Below are 22,709 nucleotides of genomic sequence, written 5' to 3'. Positions count from 1 at the left end.
GATTTAGCTTCAGTAGAATGCAGCGGAGTGACACGGTAGCTTCACACGGTGTTAACAAAACAAGTAAGAGCTGGCCACCTGTGTGTCACCATTAGCGACAGAACAGAGGAAGTGGATGTATTCCCATGTTAAACATCAGCAAACATTCTTTGATAATGAAGGTTATGAGAAAGGAAGCAAGGCCCCGAAGAAGGATGAACTCCATTCCTTGGAGGTTTCCGAGAACAGACAGACGCTCCCACAAGCTTGCTGTGGGTTTTAGGTGGGATTCTGGCCAAACAATGGGCTCCAACACATGAGCTCTTGAGGTGATTTTCAGTCTACTGTCTTTGTACAAGGAGTCAAGAGTTTCCACCTACCAAAATTTCTACTATTCCATAAAAGTATAAAAACTAGCAACAAGAAGGAGTAGGGGCAGAATGGTACCAAGGGTCTAAACACCCAGAGAAACAGAGACCCACATTATGCAAACCGCTCCTGTCCCAACTTGGATGAAACTAGAAAATGCTTCAAACATCACCATAGGGTGTCATATCATAACTCCAAAGACCCTGGCCTATTTCCGCAACTCTAATTTAAAAATCTACCTAGTTTCGAAACCTCAGAAGAAAGTAAGATCAGATCCGTTGCTGATTTAAAATTATTTCTTGACATAAGAATTTTGATTACAGTGCATTAAAAATAAAGAAAATAAGTGACTGAAAGAGTGGATAGTACAAAAAATTGGGGGGACACTTACTGAAGTCCATGGCATGTTGACAATGCAACAAATGAAGCAGGGTTTCCTCGGACACGGCCCTGGTAGTAGCAATGTTCTCCTCCCTGGAAACAGAAACCGAGAGCATGAGCCTCCACCATCGCCAGGAGCATCACCCACGTCATTCCTCAGGTTCCAGTGCACGCCACACCTCCATGTCTAAAGCTCTGCAGAATATTTCGTTATTCAGATTAGTGCTATCAGACCTCTTCTAACAGAATTATTCATAAACACTCCAAGCGAGCCAACTCCAAATCAAAAGATGAAGAAATAAAAGTTGACTTAACTTGCCTTTTATGTAGGTGATGATAGAAAGAGCAAAGAAATAGATACTGAAATATATCTGTGGCTCCTGCATCAGGATCAGTTGAATCATCTATCTCCCCAGTCATGAGAAACTCAACCTAGAGCACCAGCAAGATGATGCTCTTTCACATACAGCTAAGTACAAAAGACTATAAATCATTCCAGAGTCACTAAATTAAACTGATGGAGGAAAATACCTATTTTTATTGTGTTTATAGCAAAACTTGAGAAATTTATACTATTTTGTTCTCCAATCATGAATGGCTTTCCCAGGAAGCTGTCTGGGTGGGGTTTGAAATTCCAAACTTTCTTCTAGCAGCTGGTTACATTAACTAAAATCCCATGAGACTCATTTCTTTGGATTAAACGTTCCTGGAAAAGGTAATAGGATAAATCCTCTGCCATCTCAGGGTGGTGCCTCAGTCTTCAAATACCTGCCACTCAGAGCATAGTCTAGAAACCAGCAGCACTAACACCCCCAGGAGCTGTTTAGAAATGCAGTTTCAAACTCCAGCCCCAACCTACCTACTTATTATAATCGGCATTTTAACAAGGCCCCTGTTGATCCATATGCACATTAAAATTTGAGAACCATTGTTCTAAATGGCCTCTTCCATTCCCCCACTAATCTCCTATTTCTTCAGAAGCTGAAAGCTGCTACTTCAACTGATCCACTGAGATGTGAAAGAATGAAATCAGAAGGACTTGAAGAATGGATGGTTTAAAGGGGCAAATGCTACCTGCCTTATAGTCTGACTTTAGGACTAATCCTACCTCAAATATTCAGTACTTGACAAGTAGAGGGGAGAGAACAGAAAGACACAGGATGTAACAAGCCTGAAGACATTTTCTGCACTGGAATCCCAAGGAAGGCAGCTGGGCCTGTAACTTCTGCTCCTCGTGAGATAATCCTACAGGATCTGGGGGACCTCAGCTGCAGTGAGGGGGCAGAGAATAGGCACTGGAGCTAGTCTGCCTAATCCTGTGACATCACCAAATCTCCAAAGGAGTCACTGAGCATCATGAACTGAGGAATGCAGTTGGATTTAATGGACGGTAAGAACGGGGGGTACTTCACCTGTAAGCCTGGCAGGGGGTATAACCCAATAGGCCACAGACTGTATTTCTGTCCTAGGAAATACAGACAGACACCAACTTTCTGCATAGGGCTGGTTTGGTGTAGATGCTAACTGCATGAGCTATCAGCTCCTTCATTTACTGGCTGTGTGACCTCAGGCAAGTTACAGGCCATCTGGCAAATGGGGGCAACAATTTCAGAGGGGTGTTCAGACCATTAAAGAGGTAAAATGCAGAAAGGGCTTAGAATAATGCTTGCCACTTAATAAGCACTTAATAAATGCTTGCTACTGTTATAATTACTGTGTGTCAATTATTCAATGTGCATACACAATCACCTTAAATCCCTACATCAATCCTATAAAGAAATATTGCTCCCTCTGTTCTACACAGGAGGTCACAACCTTAAGAGTGAAGGTTGTCCACCTGGGAAGTTGCGAAGTAGAGATGCAAACTTTATGTGGATGTGTAAATGCAAGCCCTGTGTCATTTCCCCTACACTACTTATGAGTTGGGCCTAGAACCTGTAGGGTGTCTAGTGAAAATCTAACCTTTCCCCCAGGCTGCTTCTTTAGGGGTTTTGTTTGTTTTAATTTATTTTTTGAGTAGAGCTAGGAGTAAATTTAACAGAGTTTAAAATATCTTCTGTTGTGAATTATCCATAACATTAGATTGTAAATTAGAACTCACTATGTTTCAAAAGACCTTGTTTTCCTGGAAACATCTAATTGGACCAACAACACTCTAGCTTTCTACTCAGCAGACAAGAGGGGCCAAGAGTCAATGGGGTCACCTGGATACAGAGAGAATTCTATCTAAAAATGTTTCCCTCTATTGGATAGTTACTAAATAACCCCATCAGATCTCTTTCTGAAGTCTAAGACTGTAGTGAACAGCAGATATAAAGATAGTAGAAACAGGTGGCTCAGTTGGTTGAGCATCCAGCTCTTAGTTTCCGCTTGTCATGATCTCACAGTTTGTGGGTTTGAGCCTCGTGTCAGGCTCTTTGCCAACAATGCAGGGCCTGCTTGGAGTTCTCTATCTCCCTCTCTCTCTACCCCTCCCCTGTGCTCTCTCTCTCTCTCTCAAAAAAAAAAAAAAACTTAAAAAAAAAGCAGAAACAAAAAAGATAATCACAAGAATTATGGTATCAAATTAGGGAACAATGGAAGTTGACAAGTCACTGTACGTGGGGAAAATATGTCAGAGGCAAAGGCACATAAGAAATCTTTTATAAACTACTAAAGTTTTCTTTAAAATGCCAACTCTGGAAACATGTTATAGTAAATCATAAAAAAAAAAAGAATTCATGTTTTAAAACAATCTTCCAATATACTGGGACTAAATAGATGATTAGATAATGGAAAACAATCTTTCACTAATTTCTGATTCTGAAAAATAGGAGTCAATCCAAAAACAGCATATGATTGAGACCCATCTGCACAAAAGCCTAACACTGCAAATGAAGCGAAGAGCTCAATATGGTTGACTCATTATCAAATGTTTCCATGACACTTCAAGAGAAGCACAAACAACAGGGGGTAAAATCTCTTCAATTGGGCTATTTACAATTCCTATCCTGAGGCTCTTCACTGATGGTACATGCAATTCTTCTAAATACTGATGAGAATTAATTTCTGTGTTGTGATTTTTTAAGGGATTATTAACCAGATAGCAATAGTTATTAAAATAAGAACTAAAGCAATGAAGTTTTACATTGAAATTATTAACTTATTATTAAAATAAATAAAATAAGTATTGCTTCTCAGCCTTTTGGGTAAGATCAAGTGTAAAATACATAAAATAAATTTAATAGATTTTGAGGTTTTTTTATTTTTATTTATTTTTTTTTTAATTTTTTTTTTTAACGTTTATTTATTTTTGAGACAGAGAGAGACAGCATGAACGGGGGAGGGTCAGAGAGAGGGAGACACAGAATCTGAAACAGGTTCCAGGCTCTGAGCTGTCAGCACAGAGCCCGACGCGGGGCTCGAACTCACGGACCGCGAGATCATGACCTGAGCCGAAGTCGGCCGCCCAACCGACTGAGCCACCCAGGCGCCCCAGATTTTGAGTTTTTACGTAACTTTTTATCCAGTATTTTTTTTGTTTGTTTACCCAGTATTTAAAAATTAAAACATGCTTACAGAAAAATTCTAAGAATTCAGGAGGTACATGACAAAGAGTAAAAAAATATTTCCTTCATAAACACTGTCCAGGCTATAGGTGACTCCTAAAAAGTAAGCATGTTTGGCAGATTTTGTATGCTGTATCAGGAATGGTCTGTATGGTATATTTAAGGAAATACCTAAATACACAGATATCTATTTCAGTGCACAAATGGGTTGTACACTGGGCACACTGTTCTGCCACTTAATTTTTTTCCTTTAAGTTAACCTTGACATCTTTGTGTATCAATATCTCATTCTTCCAGTGATGGCATAATACTCCATTAGAGGGGTGAACCATGATTTATTTAAATAGTCCTGTACTAACAGACATTTAGATTATCTCCATATTTGTTTGTTGTCATAAACAACATTGCAAACATCCTTTAACATATTTTGTGCAATTCTGTCGCTATGTGCTATGTCTGTAGAACACATTACTAGATGTGGATCTGGCAGGTCAAAAAATATGTGCATTTTAAATTTAAAAAAATACTTTAAGAAGCAAATAAAATTGTGTATCTTTGCACTTATATCTTAAAAGAGGCACTCCATTTGAAAATAATACACTTGTATCTTAAAAGAGGCACTCCATCTGAAAATAAAAACAGTATACTGCAAAAAAGATGACTCCTTAAGCCAACTTTCTCGAGTATTATCAATTATAAAAGTTCTCCATATCTTCATACAACTTTCTTGAGGAACCAGATGCTTTATGAAAGTAGGTATTATAAATAATAATCTAAGACAGATGTAGGAAAAGAAAAAAGCCAGCAGCACATCCTAATAGAGTTCGGCTCTTTATCCGACTGCCAGTCAGAGCTTTATTCCTTAAAGTCTCTTTTGTTCCAGAAATAAATCCACTGTCATTGAAACTTTCTTCGTACTCCTGGATTTAGTAACACAATCATAATAGTACAGATGTTTATTTTTAGCTAATTAAATAGTTATAGCTAAAAAAAATTACCCACCTCTATAAAAATGAACTGTATGATAGCTCCATTGGTTTACTTCCCCCTGGACAACAGGCTTATTGTAATTTTTATTCGAGGGAAGTCAAAATAATCACTTACTTGCAATATTCAAAGACAAACCACATTTCTATTAAATAGCCAGAAAGATCTCAAAACAGAAACAGAGTTTATTATAAATACGATAAACTGAAAGCACTAAGGAAGTTACACAGACTGGGTTACAAAACTATAAAAATCCAATAAAGGGAACCAATTGGAGCGCAGCACCAAGGCCACAGTCATTTGTCCTCCATTCAGACCCTCAAAGGAAATTCTGCAACTTTCATCAGTTCCAAGAGAAGCGGAGCCAGGGTTACCTCCTCTAAAGAGCCTTCTCTGAATCCCTCCTCTTCACAAATTACTCTTCCTAAACCTCTTTGAATTTTCATATATTTTCAGGTCTGTACTCCACCTCATTACTATGTCCCCCACTAGACCATGGTGTCTATGTTTATATCTCCAAGTGTGCTGTTAGAAAACTACGAATCTCAAGTTTCCTCATCAATAAAATGGGGATAATATCTACCCACACTGCTTCACAGACATATGCGAAGGATTCCAGGAGACAACAAATTAAAGTCCACTGTAAACTGCTATATAAATAGGTGAGAGGTGCAGTCGGGGAATATTTACTCAATGAAAGATTCTATAATGCCCCTTGAGCTAGGATTCTGTTAATTTATTGTCAAGACGAACAATTCAGGGCATTGATTAATAGGAATACACCAGAACAGTGGTTCTCAATCTTGGCTGCATATCAGAATCACCTGGGGAGGTTTTAAAATCCCATTGGGGCACCTGGGTGGCTCAGTTAAGCGACTGATTCATGGCTCAGGCCATGATCTCCTGGTACCTGAGTTTGAGCCCTGAACCACATTCTGTGCTGACAGGGCAGAGCCTGGAGCCTGCTTTGGATTCTTTGTCTCCTTCTCTTTGCCCCTCCCTCCCCCCATGCACTCTGTCTCTCTATCTCTTTCTCTCTCTCTCTCTCAAAAATAAACATTAAAAAAATTTTTTTAGGGGCATCTGGGTGGCTCAGTCGGTTAACCGTGTGACTTCAGCTCAGGTCATGATTTCATGGTCTGTGAGTTCGAGCCCCGCATCAGGCTCTGTGCTGACAGGGCAGAACCTGGAGCCTGCTTCGGATTCTGTGTCTCCCCCTCTTTCTACCCCTCCCCTGCTCATGCTCTGTCTCTCTCTAAAAAATAAACAAACATTAAACAAAATTTTTTTAGTCCCAATGCCCAGGCCATACTCCAAATCAATTAAGCCATCATCTCTGGAGACAGGGCCCAGTCATCAGCAACTTTATAAATGTTCTCAGTGATTCAATGAAGCTGCAGTGGTTGAGAAGCCCTGCACTGGAGAACAGTTGCTCAGGAGCAGTGGTTCTCAAAACTATTCCCCAAAGCAAAACCTCACTGTGATAGGCTTTGTGAACCAAATGATTCCCAGGCCTTTCCTCAGACCTACTGAAGCAGAACGTCCAAGGAGGCAGGGCTCTAGGTTTTTTAGAATTGCAAAAAGTTCCCCAGGTGGTTTTGAATATTGTATTTGGAATTACTAACCTAAAAATACTCAACCCAATAGGAAATCATCCCCATGTAGGCACATGGGTGGCTCAGCAGCTGAGCATCCAACTCATGGTTTCAGCTCAGGTCATGATCTCATGGTTCACAGGTTTGAGCCCTAAGTCAGGCTTCATGCTGACAGTGTGCAGCCTACTTGAAATTCTCCCTCTCTCCCTCTCTCTCTCTGCCCTAACCTCCCCACCACCCAGCTCACACTCTACTCCTGCTCTCTCAAAATAAACTTTAAAAAAGCAGTTTCCATCACAATAACATGTACTTGTTAGAAATACAAGTTCCTGGGGCCCCTGGGTGGCTTAGTCAGTTGGGCCTCTGACTCTTGATTTTGGCTCAGGTCATGATCTCATGATTCCTGGGTTCAAACTCCACATCAGGTTCTGCAATGACAGCGTGGAGCCTGCTTAGGATTCTTCCTTTCTTTCTCTCTGTCCCCCACCCGACTCATGCTGTCTGTCTCTCACATGAAATAAATAAATAAACAAACAAACAAACAAACAAATGAAAGAGAAGGAAGGAAGGAAGGAAGGAAGGAAGGAAGGAAGGAAGGAAGGAAGGAAGGAAGGAAAGAAAGAAAGAAAGAAAGAAAGAAAGAAAGAAAGAAAGAAAGAAAGAAAGAAAGAAAGAAAGAAAGAAAGAAAGAAAGAAAAGAAAGAAATTCTCAAGCCTCACCCTAGACTTAATCCAATCCTACGGTCTGGGGATGTGTTTTTGTCAACCCGCCAGCTGACTTCAATGCACTCTAGACTTTGAGAACAACTGCTTTACACCACACCTGTCCTCAGAGCCCCTCACTGCTGAGCTCCCTGAAATCGTACACTAGTTCCTCAGCAGATTCTTAATGAAGCAGAAAGGACGTAAACAGCCACAGCTCTTCTCCACTCCTTTTCCTGTTTTCCCCAGAGCAGCCGGCTTTATAAGAAACAATATGGAAGGTTAAAAGTGAGCCAAGAATATGTGAGAGTTCTACTGTGGACAGAGTCATGAAAAGCAGCACTACTTTTTGTAGGTAAGGTGCTGGTAAGTAGGATGCTTTGGCCTGCATTACAAAACCCAGAGTGATCAACTGTCCTGGTTAGATTAAGATCAAGGGGGCCTCACAGGATGCAAGTTATTCAGTGCTACATCCATGAAAACCACAGGAAAATAAAGATGATGCGGTCACCATAAAAGGGACATGGCCAGTGGAGACACTACCAGATCAAATTGTCAACCTGGAAACCCTCGTGTTCCTGCTCTGCTCCCTGGGTCATAGCCCTCTCCCTGTCCATGGGTACCAGTTCCAGGACCAGCCTTCTGCCTTGCAGATCAGGGCTTATTCCAGTCATCCTTCTCTATGGGTGAGATCTCTGCTCACTCTAGCACAGTGGTTCTGAGCCCTGGACACACATTAATATCACAGGGGAAGCTTTTAAAACAATACCAAGCCTCACTTCCTACCAGTTATATTAGAATCTCTACAGGTGGGACCTGGCATTTTTAAAATCTATCCAGATGATTCCAATATGCTGCCATGGTTGAGAAGCTATGCTCTAGCCAATACCCCTTTGCAAGAACTGAAGCCCTGCTGTTGAACTTTACTGTATACTAGATTCCTCCCAGGCATGTGCACTGCCCAGACTTCTGTTTGTGGCCACACGGCTGAAATCTATTCCACCAGGTGCTTGCCTACAATAACCTATTTCCAATTTCCTCTTGAGTAGTATCAACATGAGGAACCCACCCTTTTCTTACCTTTACCCTCCCTCCCAATGGTGACAAATGGTGCTTTCAGTCATTATTCAGTCAGGAGTATACCACATCTCCCTAGTGCCATCTGCATCAAGGAAATTCCTAGAAAAGCAAAATCTTATTATGTTGGAGAGGATCTACCAACCCACCCGGATTAAAATTCATAATTTGGGATTACAAAGAATCAGAGCAGATTCGCAGAAGTGACATAGGCTAAACACCTCTTCAGGTACAAAGTATAAGAGTATTTGATTCTACAGGCTCTCAAAGAAAAGTGGAGAGAAAGATAATCTCATCTCATTTTACAGTAAGTTAAAAATTAAAGAACACTACCACATGGTGGTCCCCAAATGCCAATAATCCATGGGTCTCTACTAATGCAGGTCAAAATCTCTACCAGTTCATGCCAAAATGAGAAAAATAATTACAATGTTGTCAGTTTTTCATAAAGCTAAATGTACTTAATTTTTATATAACTTCCTGTTGTTTTGAGATTAGTCCATTCCTTCCCTTTGATTATTAAACTTAAGCATTTTTAAATTTTTAAAAAAATCTTTATTTTCAGGGTAATTTAAAAAAAATTTTTTTTTTCAACGTTTATTTATTTTTGGGACAGAGAGAGACAGAGCATGAACGGGGGAGGGGCAGAGAGAGAGGGAGACACAGAATCGGAAACAGGCTCCAGGCTCTGAGCCATCAGCCCAGAGCCCGACGCGGGGCTCGAACTCACGGACCGCGAGATCGTGACCTGGCTGAAGTCGGATGCTTAACCGACTGCGCCACCCAGGCGCCCCGATTTTCAGGGTAATTTTAGACACAAAAAAGTTGCAAAGATGGTGCCCAGAGTTCTAGTATACCTAATCACCCAGTTTCTCCCACTGTTAACATCTTACATTACCTGAGTACATTTGTAAAAACTAAGAAATTGACCTCAGTACATTACTATTTAATAGACTTTGAGCACTGAGATTTTACTAGTGTTTCCACTAATTTCCTCTTTCTGTTCCAGGATCTAACCCAGGGTACTATACTGCATTAGTTGTCATACTCATTTTCTGTGAATTGGTGACAATAGCAAATAGAATTTAAGTAATATGAAAGGGTTGTTTCCTATACAGTGAAAATTAAAAGACTGGCAATCCTATAATGATCTCCATAATTTGTTTTGTTAGTATGCTGGGCTATAAAATATAACTCTAGGATGAATAGTATAAGTGATGACTTCCTAGGCTTTAACTTCATTCACACTGTAAGTTTTCAAAAGATTTTTTTAACACCCTTATGTAATCAGCTTAATTTAGGTGACTGGTTAAAAATATATTTTTTAAAATAACCCATGGACATAAATTCTAAAAGATTAGTCAATAACACTTTGCTATAATAAAAATCTAGGACCCTTTGTTTTCTGTGATTGTTCTGGACTATCCTTTCAAGGATGTTCATATACTGGACGGCCTTGAAAGATAGAGATATCTCCCTCTAGAGCAAAAAGCTAAACATGTTTACTTCCTATTTTTTTTTATATTTACTTATTTTTGAGAGACAGAGAGAGACAGAGCGTGAGCAAGGGAGGGGCAGAGAGAGAGAGAGAGAGAGAGAGAGAGAGAGAATATCAAAAGCAGGCTCCAGGCTCTGAGCTGTCAGGACAGAGCCCGACACAGGGCTCGAACCCATGAACTGTGAGATCATGACCTGAGCTGAAGTTGGACGCTTAACTGATTGAGCCACCCAGGTGCCCCTGCTTCCTATTACAAAAGATCTAGGTTTCCTAAATTCAGAATTTCTCTCTAGTAACATGACACACCATGTGTGCAGGTGTCACCCAGTCCCTCTGTTAGCCCCTGGGAATTAAGGCTCAAGACACAAATAAAAGAAAATGTTGATGTTCTGGCTATTGCTATTGCTATGAGATATAAAGTCCTTTGTCTCTGACCCAGGATCTCCTCTCTTCTGCTAGCACAGATGAAATTGCAGCAGGCTAACTTGTTAAACTGAAAGTAGGATAAAATCTCAGACCTTCAGAGTTCTGGAAATTGGGAATTCCATCTTACTCTGAAGGTTAGGAGATTTGCTAACAGTGAGCCTTAGTCCCATACTTCCATCTTCCTGTAGGACAAAAATCAGCTGAAGATGAAAAAGGCACACATTGCCCATTTTATCACAGCTAGCCACTCTCTCATTTATACTACTGGTTGATACCTTTGGATATTTGTGCTTGCCACCCTATTCCATGGTATGGTTATCTAAGCAGCAACCAAATTACAGGCTTACTCCAACATCTGGAGCTAATGGGTCATTCAGAATTTGTGCACTGTTTTAATATTCACTGATAAGCACTAGTGCTAAGCACTGCAGCAACATCATTAATCAAAAAACATTTTAAAAACTAATAGATAAATCTAGCTGACTAAAAAGAGAATTATTTCATTTAAAGATTACATGGTTCCTGTTCAAGAGGAAAAGATGTATATTATTGTAGCAAAAGTTACTACAAGAAAGGAAAAAAGAGAACTAAAAAGTCACTGGATATAAATAAAGGTGATAAGGGAAGAGTCTTATTGGAAGGTGGTGAACATCACAGAAAATGAGGGCCATAACTTTCTTACGAGCTCTCAGGTTTAAAAAAAAAAAATCCCACTAGGGACATAGTGAACTTAAAATCTATTTTTATCGTTGTGCAGGAGTCTTTCCTTATACTGATTTCCCCTGGGTAATGTCAGTTAAGGAAAATGAAGTATGAAAACTATGATAAGTTCCCAGGAGTTCCAGCTCACAAGTACCCTAAGTGAACAATTGGTAGTCTTTTGGGATGCAATGTATTTCCAAAATGTACAGACTTAGTTCTTTCTCCTCTTGGATATTGGTCCAGGCACCTCCAGCACATATTCTAAATGTTTTTACATTAGTTATAATCAAAATGCCTTCTGTATTAGTTTCCCAGGTTGGCCATAACAAATTACCAAATTACCTGGGTGGCTTAAAATGGAAATGTATACTCTCACAGCACTGGAGGCTAGGAGTCTGAAATCAAGGTGTTAGCAGAGCCATGCTCCTTATGAAGACCCTTGGAAAGAATCCCCCTTGTTTCTCCCTAAGTTCCTGTGGTTGCCAAGAATCCTCTATGTTCGCTGACTCATACACACATCCTCCAGCCTCTGCGTTGTCTTCACATTGTGTTTTCCTTGTGTGTTTATGTCTCTAAGTTTCCCTCTTTTTTTTTTAAATTTATTTAAGTTTTTATTTATTTATTTTTAAGAGAGAGAAAACACAAGGGGGGGGGGGGGAGGCGGGCAGAGAGAGAGGGAGAGAGAGAGAATCCCAAGCAGGCTCTGCACTCTCAGCCCAGAGACCGATGTGGGTCTCGAACCCACAAACTGAACCTGAAGTCCAAGGCTTAACAGATTGAGCCACCCAGGGGCCCCTAAGCTTCCCTCTTATAAGGACACCAGCAATGTGATTATGGACCTCTTTGTAATTTGATTATAATCTGAAAAGATGCTATTTGCAGAAAAAAGGTCACATTCACAGATAACAGGCACATGAATTTTGAAGGTACACTCACTATTCAACACAGTACAACTTCTCATCAAGTGAATGTTTAGATTTCTAAATCCAGGGATTTTGCTTCTAAGAAGATTGGCTCAATGGAATAAACTGGAGGCGTCCAGCTTCATTCATTTAATAAGATTAAAATGTATCCTAATTACCTCTAGCCAGCCATTCTAGTTTCCCATAACTTCATTTAAAAATGCTCACCATTATTTTTACACAAATAATATGGTAAATCTGACCTTCAGTTCCCTTATTAAGTCAAACAGAGCTTCCCAAATTGCTTATTTTTAACCAGAAAATAGGCAAGAGAAATTATTTTTCAGCTGTCAGGTAATTATGACACTCATCAATATAACAATGTCTTCTTAGACTGCTAAAAAAATATTCAGTTCCCACAAAGTGCTCCTCTGCAACAAATTACTGTAATACAGACAGGGTACTTATCAGGTACTGTGAGATGCACTTCTAAATTGGGAGAATGGAAAATCAATGTGGACCACATACAGTGACTATATAATTACAAACTCATGAAATTATAACTCTTTCCAGGAAATTATTACATCATTGTATCTTTTTAAAATAACAGAAGTTTAAATCAATTGCTCTATATGAATTTTTTAGCATAAGAGATGTATATTATCTAAAACTTTATTCTGTAGTTGATGTCTGAACATTAACATTGAGAAATATAACTGATTAGGAGATAGTTCTGCAAAAAGAAAGCATATGTGGCATCCCTAAAATGAAGAAAAAGATTATGTTACATCTGAAAAGAAGACTTTTGTTGTTGTTTTCTTGTCCTTTTTCTCCCCCCCCCCAAGAAAAATGAGGGTCTGGGGTAAGGAGAAAAAGGACTTTTTCCCCCACTTCTACCATGAATTTATCCTCCTTTATTTTCGTTTCCATTCTATCATTCTCCCTCTACTCCTTTTCTGAAGAAGTAAGGATAAGCAGCATCCTTTTTCCCTCTTATACCTTGAGTCTCAAACACTTGAGCTCAAGAACTCAACACCAGCATTCAGCATTCCCTCCCTGGATGATTGTGAATTAGCTCAGGGCAGATTTAAACGCACATACAAAAAACTGACTTTCTAAGGAGGAACTTCTTAAGAAATGTCCTTCAGAGAGACAAACTGGTATATTTAAGGCTGTATCTGATGAAAAGTGAAATTAAGTTTGGAAAAGTAAGTGTTGTTGTTTTTTGTTTTTCCCCCAGCAACTGTTTCTCTGAACACAGGTTGGTCATTTGCCATGTTTTTGTTGCTTATTTTCTTGTAAATGAAAGTGGGAGTTGAATTACATGGTATCTATGATTTGTAATCTATTTTTTTATTGTTTTTTGTTTGTTTTTGTAATTTACTTTAAAAAAATCAAAGGTTACCAACTTTTTTGTTTTAAATACCAGGCCAACTTCCAAAAATTCAGTATCTTATATACAGCACTTAGCATAAAGCAATAAAATTGAAAACCAATAACCTAAGATTTGGAAATGTTTTTAATGTTTAATACAACATTTTTAAACAATTTAAAAATTGTTTCTAAAATCTAAATAATTTCTGAGTCAACTGAAGGTTGATGGGTGTGGGGGCTGGGGGGGTGGGGAAATGAGTGATGGGCATTGAGGAGGGCACTTGTTGGGATGAGCACTGGGTGATGTATGTAAGTGATAAATCACAGGAATCTACCACTGAAGCCAAGACTACACTGTATGTTAGCTAACTTGAGAATAAATTAAAAATATAAATAAATAAATAAATAAATAAATAAATAAATAAATAAATAAATAAATAAATAATTTGTGAGTCATATAAAAGTCATGGTATAGGGGCACCTGGGTGGCTCAGTCAGTTAAGCATTCCAACTCTTAATTTCGGCTCAAGTCATGATCTATGGGTTTGTGAGATTGAGCCTCACCTCGGGCTCTGCACTGACCGTGCAGAGCCTGCTTGGTATTATCTCTCTACCTCTCTCTCTCTGCCCCTCCCCTGCTTGTGTGTGCTCTCTCTCTAAATAAGTAAATAAATAAATTTTTTTAAAAAGTCATGGTTATAAATTACGGAAAAAATGTATATGGACAACAAAAAAATGTAGGTATCAGAACTTCATGAATACTGCTAAAATAGTACTTAAGAGTAAATTTTACATTCCTAGATGCTTACAGAAAATAGGATTGATAATGAATCAGCTAGGGGCGCCTGGGTGGCGCAGTGGGTTAAGCGTCCGACTTCAGCCAGGTCACGATCTCGCGGTCCGTGAGTTCGAGCCCCGCGTCAGGCTCTGGGCTGATGGCTCAGAGCCTGGAGCCTGTTTCTGATTCTGTGTCTCCCTCTCTCTCTGCCCCTCCCCCGTTCATGCTCTGTCTCTCTCTGTCCCAAAAATAAATAAACGTTGATAATGAATCAGCTAAACATTTAATGAGTTACGAAAAGAACAAAGAGAAGTGCTTTTAAAGTAAAAGCAGTAAACATTAATAGCAAAAGTAAAGCTGATTCTTTGAAAAAATGTTTTAAAAAAAGTTTCAGGATTGATCAAGTAAAAGAGTAAAGGCATAAACAAATGGAAATAAAATAGGAGACACAACAATATAGAATTCAATTTTAAAAACCTTGAGAAGACTTGAAACAAATATAGCAAAATACTAACATGTTAAGTGTACACATGGATATGTTAGAATATATGCAATTTTTAATGTTTTAAGTATTTCAAAATTATAGGAATATCACAGGTCAGCTGCTGATAGCTTATGATTTTCAATTTAAAATTGACTTAGAAGTGGCTCTAAAATACTTTGGAAAGGAAACACATGGATGTGAGCCTCAGCACAGGTGATGAACTTAGCACTAGGTGAGCAGATGTGAGGCTCACAATCTGGTTCTTGGTATTCCTGTTTACAGTTACTGCATCTTTTTATGGCAGGGGGAGAAACAGGATCTCTCACACCTGTCCAAACCGGACTTCGCCCCACACAGTGGTGGGTGAATAGGAGTAACTACCCTATTTCCTAATGATGGGCTTAATTCATTCACTTATTTTTTTTGTTCAACAGATATTTATTGTCTTCTAGGCACACAACATGCTGAAGGCTAGGTACACACTACAAGTTTCCACAGGAGCTTACTCTTGGAGTACCTTCTCATGGAATGTACAGTCTAGGGGCACAGACGATTGTTTTATTGTGAAGCAGAGTGTGAAGGATAGCTTTTGTTGATCCGGCTGTGCCTCCTGTGCCCTGAGTAGGATCAGAAACTGGCAGGAAGAATGGGCAGAAGCCACCAAAGGCCTAGCTAGAAATTCTTTACAAACTGTCACTCTACCTTAATAATAATATCAAAACTGGTATTTATGGAGCACTTTCTCTACCCAAAGCTCTGGGCTACATGTTTGTCTTACTCATTTCATAGACGAGGAAAATGAACAAAGAAGGAATAAGGACTGTCCAAGGTCCTACAAATACCAACTGGCAGTCAGGATATGAATTTAGGACTGTCTAGCCTTAATGAGACTGTCAGTCTTTAAGCTTTACTGCTTCCAAACTACAGACCTGTTCTGGACTTTGAAACAAAAGAAGTGCTTAATTATATCTGTTAACGCTACTCAAGAAAAATTGAAAAAAAAAATTGTTTCTTAATCAGAAAAGTAGCATGAAAAAGCTCAAGAAGATAGCGCTTACTCTGCACAAAAATCTAATTGTCATGCAGAATGCCTACTGACCCCACTCAGAATTACCAAAGCCACTATTCTGCTTTCCAGAGACAGTTAAAAGTACTCTTCCAGATTTTCGAGAATATTGAGAAAAGAGAAAAATCAACGTGTAAACCCAAAGGCAGGATTGGTCCAATTCTTGTAGGTCATACCTGATTTCTTTGAGTTGAGGCTCTCGTCACAGATCATACTCCTGCTTTGATCCCATCCCTTCTTGTACCACCTCCTGCTCTATCCACCCTCTCTGGTTTCTTTCAGTTTCTCTAAGGCACAAAGATCCTGCATCAGGGCCTCTGGATCCTTACACATGCTAATTTCACTGCCTGCAAAGCTGTTCCTCTCCCATTTCACCTGCCTGTTACTTATTTTTCAAACTTCAGAATTCATATCATTTCCTTAAGGAAGGCTTTCCTAACCAAGCAGACTAGATGAGGTCTCCCATAAAATGCTTTCGGGACGTGGACTTAATTCCCTTTACAGCACTTTCATAACTGCCATTTGAAAAGCTCTTTTGGTAGTTATTTTCATTATGCCTGTCATCCCCACTGAACTGTAAGTGTTGAGAGTGAGAAGTGTATCATACTATTCATAGCTACATCCCTAAGCTGATGGCAAGCACTCAATATATATCTATTGAAAGAAGGAGAAGTGAGAACACAAACAGGGTATCTGAGAATTTGGGTTTTTTCCCACTGTCATAAATCTCTAATGTAACCTTTCATAGTTCCTTAAACTCCACATGGGTAAGTTTTCAGAAGTTTCCCATAGGGATAATCAGGTCCACTTGGATCTACCTCCCATTCTAACTCTTACATGCAACAAAAAGGCTGTTATGATAAAACATCAAAAGGAGCCCTGATCAATTACCCCTCCAAAATGGCTCAAACCACTCAAAGCTAAGGTACTTATTCTCTGGTCATTATTACCTGTTCTTATTTTTATAGTGGCCACTTAGTCACTGGAAAATAAGCATTTTTTATAAATGAGTAAGAAAATAACACTAGGACAACACAGGGAATAATCTATGATTTTTTTTTTTTTGCTTCAAACCAGTTTCAAACTTGTCAAAAACATTTCCACAACTTCCTGTTCAATCATAATTACTCTAGTAATTGTTCACTCTAAATGCAAAAAAAATTGCAACAGTAGATTTATATAAGACATTATATAATGAAAAATTAACTCTATGATTAGAATTAAAGAAGGAACAATATTCTATTACAAAATAGTTAATTGGTTCTAAACATAGAAATACCATTAGTTAGTGCTACTTTTAATTTTAATTTACGGCTGAACATGTCTTTTTAAGTTTATGGATAACACTTTGAATATTAACAGATGAAATAATTATTTAGGGACTTAATTGGAAAAAATATTACACTAGAAAGAAAAGAAATAGGACTTTCTACTCAAACTGGTTACAAACAGAGCTTTGAAATAGAACTCACACTGATACCAGCTGTCACTTTTCATTTCTCCCTGCTCCTATCCCTAAGATACTTGACCTGTATAAACTGGTAATGGGCCAATATATTTTCTTCAGGCTACAAAGTTAAGACTACTTGCAATCTTAACAATGCCATTAAGGTAGCTGATGCATTATACATGATGATGGACCTACAGTAACCCTGCTTTAGTCCCAAGGGAAAGGAAAATTTACTTAATCCCCAAAGAATTTCTTCCTATAATGCAAAGAGAATCAAATCGTGAAATGTGAGACCTTCCTGAAACCACACTGATTACAAGATGGCAGAGGAGCATATGTCTGCATAAGCTTGCCAAGGGAAAAATGCACACACTGTCCAGCTCATCAAAAGGATACTAAAATAGAGACTAGCTGTGGCTAAAAAATAAAGTTAGGAAACATACCCAGAATAAATATCACATGTAAGGAAGAAACAAACACTTTAGAATTTTTAAATTAAATTTGTGTAGCTCTTTAACTCTTCTGTGGGGGGGGGGGGGGGGAGGTGGCGTGTGGGTGTGGGTGCACACACATGGGGAAAGAAAAGGGAATGGGTATTTTGAAGCAGGCTGGCAGAAATATAATCAAATATCTTCTAGTCTCTTGGCACGATGATGATATGTTTCGGCTTAGTTACTCTTGTCCATAGAACTTCACATTTCCTCCAGATGCAAATAAATTTACACATAGACATAAGATGGGCATAAGAACCCAGCCATGTGTTTGCCATGTGCAAGACAGTAACATATTTCAAAGGGTTATAATTTAGCAGCCTTGGCAAATTCCTATACTGAATGATAGTCTAACCTCTATGGAGAACAAAGAATAGTTAAAAATAAATCCCAAGAGAATGGGGCACCTGGTTTGCTCAGTCGGTTATGCATCTGACTTCGGCTCAGGTCACGATCTCATGGCTCTTGAGTTTGAGCCCCATGTCGGGCTCCGTGCTGACAGCTCAGAGCCAGGAAACTGCTTTGGATTCTGTGTCTCCCTCTCTCTCTGTTCCTCCCTCGCTCACGCTCTGTCTCTTAAAAATGAATAAACACTAAAAAAAATTGTTTTTAATAAGTAAATAAACCCCAAGGGAAAATGGCTTAAAAAACAGGGCTTCCTTAGAAGGCATGTGGTTTTCTTTAGAACAGAAATTTTATATTTAGAATAACTGAAATTCACCTAAACCAAATGATTACATCTTCACTGTATGGCTTACTAAAACAAGTGCCAATGGAGATGTAATTGCAAATGGTAAACTGAAGTGTTATAACTTAAATATTTGTGTTCTGATTCCTCTGTTATTATTTGTTTCCATACAGAAAGTAGACTATAGTGGAAAATAGTAGGAATTCTGGCACCAGACTACTTGGATTCAAATTCTTGGGCAAGTTAGTTATTAAACTTTCTGTGTCTTTGTTTCTTCACTGCAAAATGAGGATAGCAATGGTACTATTGGAGGATACATAACTTAGCGTATGTGAAATTTTTATTAGACTAGTATCCAGCACATAGTTAGTACCACACCACCATCTGCTATTTCTTCAACTGCCACCAGTAAGTACTTCTAATCTTATTATTCCTCAGTCCAGTTACCAGTATTGATCCCATCAGAATATCAATATGATTCAAAGAGGTACAGATCGCTTAAAACAAAAAATCCCTGATGGTACAATGAGCATCCATGGGGTAATAATTATTCATTTGCAAAAATGCAGAATTTTGAGAATGATATAAAACAGAAGCACAGCTAGGCATTTTATTTTTCAATTCCATTAAGGTGAGTACAGTTAGCTGGAAAGAACATGCTACCAATAGCCTTAAGGAAGCAAAATGAGTTTGGCTTTTAAGGAGAATTGGTTAACTCTTGCAAGCAGCTAACATTAAAACCACTGGCAGCAGTAATTTGCCATGAAGAAAGATTGAGTCCTGCAGATAGCAATGAAAACATAGACTTTATGCAGGAAAGCAACACATGGTAATTATCAATCAACAAAGCCAGCTGACTAGGATTCACAAACACTAACCATGAAATAGATGGCTTTTCCAGCTATACTTTTGTTCACAATTTAAAATACTTATATGAGGATATATGGTTCTTGCACTAGTAACAGAGAAAATTAAGGAGTCGTCATTTCAATATAATTCACTATTTGAAGATTAAAATATTTAAAAATGAGCAACAGCTCAACTCTGGACCAGAAGCACAAGGTTTCCCTGTGCTGTCTCTAGTTGCAGTTACAGAATCATTTCTAACCCAGGAGATCCTAGAATTGAATACCACCACCAGCCCCCATTATTATTCAATTCAATAACTTCTTATTAAATTGCTGGAAGATTAACCTTACTTATATACATATTTTGTAGAAAGTCTAGATCTCATTCTTGGAGGATTCTTATATCCTCAGGTTTAAAAAAAAAATTAGCTATGTCAGCAGTTATAGGCTAGTGAAATCATTGAATATAATAAAATACATCTGGTAACTAAATATTCATGCATAAGAAAAATATGTAGATCAATAATTCTTTAAAAGTCATTCAGGTTTTACTACTAGTCAGACTGATGTTACATCATGGCTAAACTGTCTCAGAGAACGGAGAAGAAATTTCTTGAAGTCATCTAATTTTAAAAATCACGTATTTGTGGGTTGCCTGGGTGCTCAGTCGGCTGAGTGTGCAACTCTTGTGGTTGGCTGAGGTCGTGCTCTCACGGTCATGAGATCAAGCCCCATGTGGGACTGCACTGAGCATGGAGCCTGCTTAGGATTCTCTCTCTCCCTCTCTCTACCCTGACCCCATCCTGCTTGCATGCACACGTGCTCTCTTTCTCTCTCTCTCAAAATAAATTAAAAAAAAATTTTTTTAATTGTGTATTTGTGGTGAACTTGGTTTTTATTTTATTTTATTTTATTATTTTTTAAAAAATTTTAAGTTTATTTTGAGACAGAGAGCAAGCAGGGGAGGGACAGAGAGAGGACGAAAAGAGGATCTGAAGCAGGCTCTGTGATGATAGCAGACAGCCCAATGTGGGGCTCAAGCTCATCAAGTGTGAGATCATGAACTGAGCCGAAATCAAGAGTTGGATGCTTAACTGACTAAGCCACCCAGGCACCCCTGAACTTGGTGTTCATTAGTGTAAAAAGTTATCACGTCTATATATATGACATATGAAAATCTCCCCCCGGTAAAGAGAACCTGTGTGAGGTACCTGCACAACCTGTAACACCTGTCCCTGAAACTGACCTTCATCCTGTACCTAGGGTTTTGCTCACAGAGTTTTGACTCAGTGGTGAAAAGTCCTTAGCATAAATCTCCCAGAAAATCTAGCAACAAGAACATAAATACAGATTCTGACATATGGGTAGCTGCATCTGCCAAATATACTATCAATGCTTCACTAAATTGTTTGTAATAATTTTAATCAACTCTATTTACACACACTTGGTTAAAAAAACAAAAACAAAAAAAACCTCCCTGACAAAATTGAGACCAAAAACCACTTCAGTTTATAGTAAATGAACTGTATCTCAATAGCACTGTTTTTTAAAAATAATCCCAGTTACCATGGCAGCAGGAACCCCCCCAAAGGACCAACTAAGGGTCTTTGACTGATAGTCTGCCCCTCAGCCATCCTTAAAATGCACATCATCGAGTTACTTTACTAGATAAAGGCCTTCTCCATTTCCACAGAGCCAGGGGAAATGCCTGAACCTTGTATTTGAAATTAGAGGTGATACAACTAAGAGCTTACATGAAAACTTCTATAAATAGATCCATTAAAAAAAAAATCCTCTCTAAAAGCATCTTTCCAGATCATGTGACTTAATTACCGTCTAGGTAACTAAGTATTACTCCCTTATCCAAGAAGCTCCGAAAAAGCTACTGTAGTGAGAATTCAAGATAGAAAGCATGTCCCTCAAATGTGAAGGAAAGTTGTAAACAGACACATTCTGGAAGAGAAATGCTGTTGTTGAGTTGTCCTCCTAAAAAAACAAAAACAAAAACGGAAAACAACATTTTAAAAAGCTTTTGTGTAGATCACTCGGCAACAGTGGCTGTTGCTTGCATTTCATGTCAAAGACGGCCTCAAAACAAAGAGATCACCTAAAAGCTACTTGAAAAAAACACAAGTCTCCATTTCAGAAGATTCATCACTGAAGCAATGGTATAGAGGGCCCTGTACTAATGCATGCAGCAAAATTTACTGCACACCCAAGCCTGGTTTTCTAATCACTTACTCTTTCTTCTTCCTTCTATAGAAAGAACCAGGATTCTGAACAGTAATGCAGTTTTGAGAATCAATAAGGAAACTTGATACTCAGAATAAGCAAAAACAGATTAACCCCTTTGTTCATCTTTTCTGCTGCAATAAATATATATAATGACACTTTGGCAGTTAAATAGCAATTTTTGTGTTCCCATGGCCAAAAAATAAATAGTTCAAGCATTTACGCACTACTCAATTGCATGCAATGAATTCAAGAAAAATCTCTCTCATAAAAGGATATGTTAAGCTTTTGTCATTAAAATAAAAAGTAGAAGCAGAATGCAGTCACTGAACTATAATCTATATTTTAAATAGACTAAATCCTTCTACTAATGACAAACTGAGAACATTTTTTACTTAAGAAAGTCCACAATGTTTTATAGCAACACATAATTATTTGGGGGGGGGGGTAGTTTTTTGCAAACAAAACAAGTTAAAAGATATCTTAAGAAACATTTATTTAATACATTATAGGCTTTTTAAACTATTCAAGTGTTGAACATTATGTTCATCGTGGAGAAATCAGAAAATGAAACATGAGAAAGCTTGAAAATAATTCAAAATAACAAGGAATTTTTTTATGGATACCATTCAGGCTTAAAGGAACTACAAAGTTAGCATAAGCCAGGAAGGTATATGTTGCCCTCATGGTCATCACATTTAATATTTTCTAAGTGATCTCTTGAAGCTATTTTCCACTAGAAGCTTTTTTCCTATCTTTGACACATTCATTGTGGAAAACAAAAAGATTAAAGGCAGGATTAAAAAACAAGTTAATCTCTTCTTTATGAAAGAAGAATGAGCTAGAGATTGACTTATAAAAATGAGTGCAAAAGGAATCTAGAGATTCTGCCTGTAGCACAGGTATCTGCTGGTAGATGGTACCACTCTGTGCTGTTAATCTTTCATGGAGCTTTCATGGAGCTTCAACCCCAGGGAGCTAAGATGATGTGAACAGCAGGAGAAAAACTATGGTAGAAAAACTCAGGCTTTCTCCTTGCCTCTATATCAACTTTACTGATATTCTATTTCCAGAAGTAACATTAGCCATTTCAATTTTCTTAGAAAGTATTTTATTTATTTATTTTTAAATT

The 22,709-nt window shown here is 38.3% G+C and overlaps 1 protein-coding gene across 31 annotated transcripts in view; it reads right to left on the bottom strand.

Annotated features, from left to right (window-relative positions):
• Window positions 1–22,709, bottom strand: part of ADAM22 (ADAM metallopeptidase domain 22) — a 239,311-nt gene that overhangs the window by 86,275 nt on the left and 130,327 nt on the right. For all 31 annotated transcript variants that reach the window (XM_019825419.3, XM_019825413.3, XM_019825415.3 and 28 more), the window contains exon 5: window positions 740–822. In XM_019825419.3, coding sequence (XP_019680978.1) covers window positions 740–822 — 83 coding nt within the window. The remainder of the gene's footprint in view (window positions 1–739; window positions 823–22,709) is intronic.

This window comes from Felis catus, chromosome A2, assembly GCF_018350175.1.
Source record: "Felis catus isolate Fca126 chromosome A2, F.catus_Fca126_mat1.0, whole genome shotgun sequence".
In the NCBI taxonomy this organism is placed as follows: domain Eukaryota; kingdom Metazoa; phylum Chordata; class Mammalia; order Carnivora; family Felidae; genus Felis; species Felis catus.
This window is presented reverse-complemented; position numbering and strand designations above follow the sequence as displayed.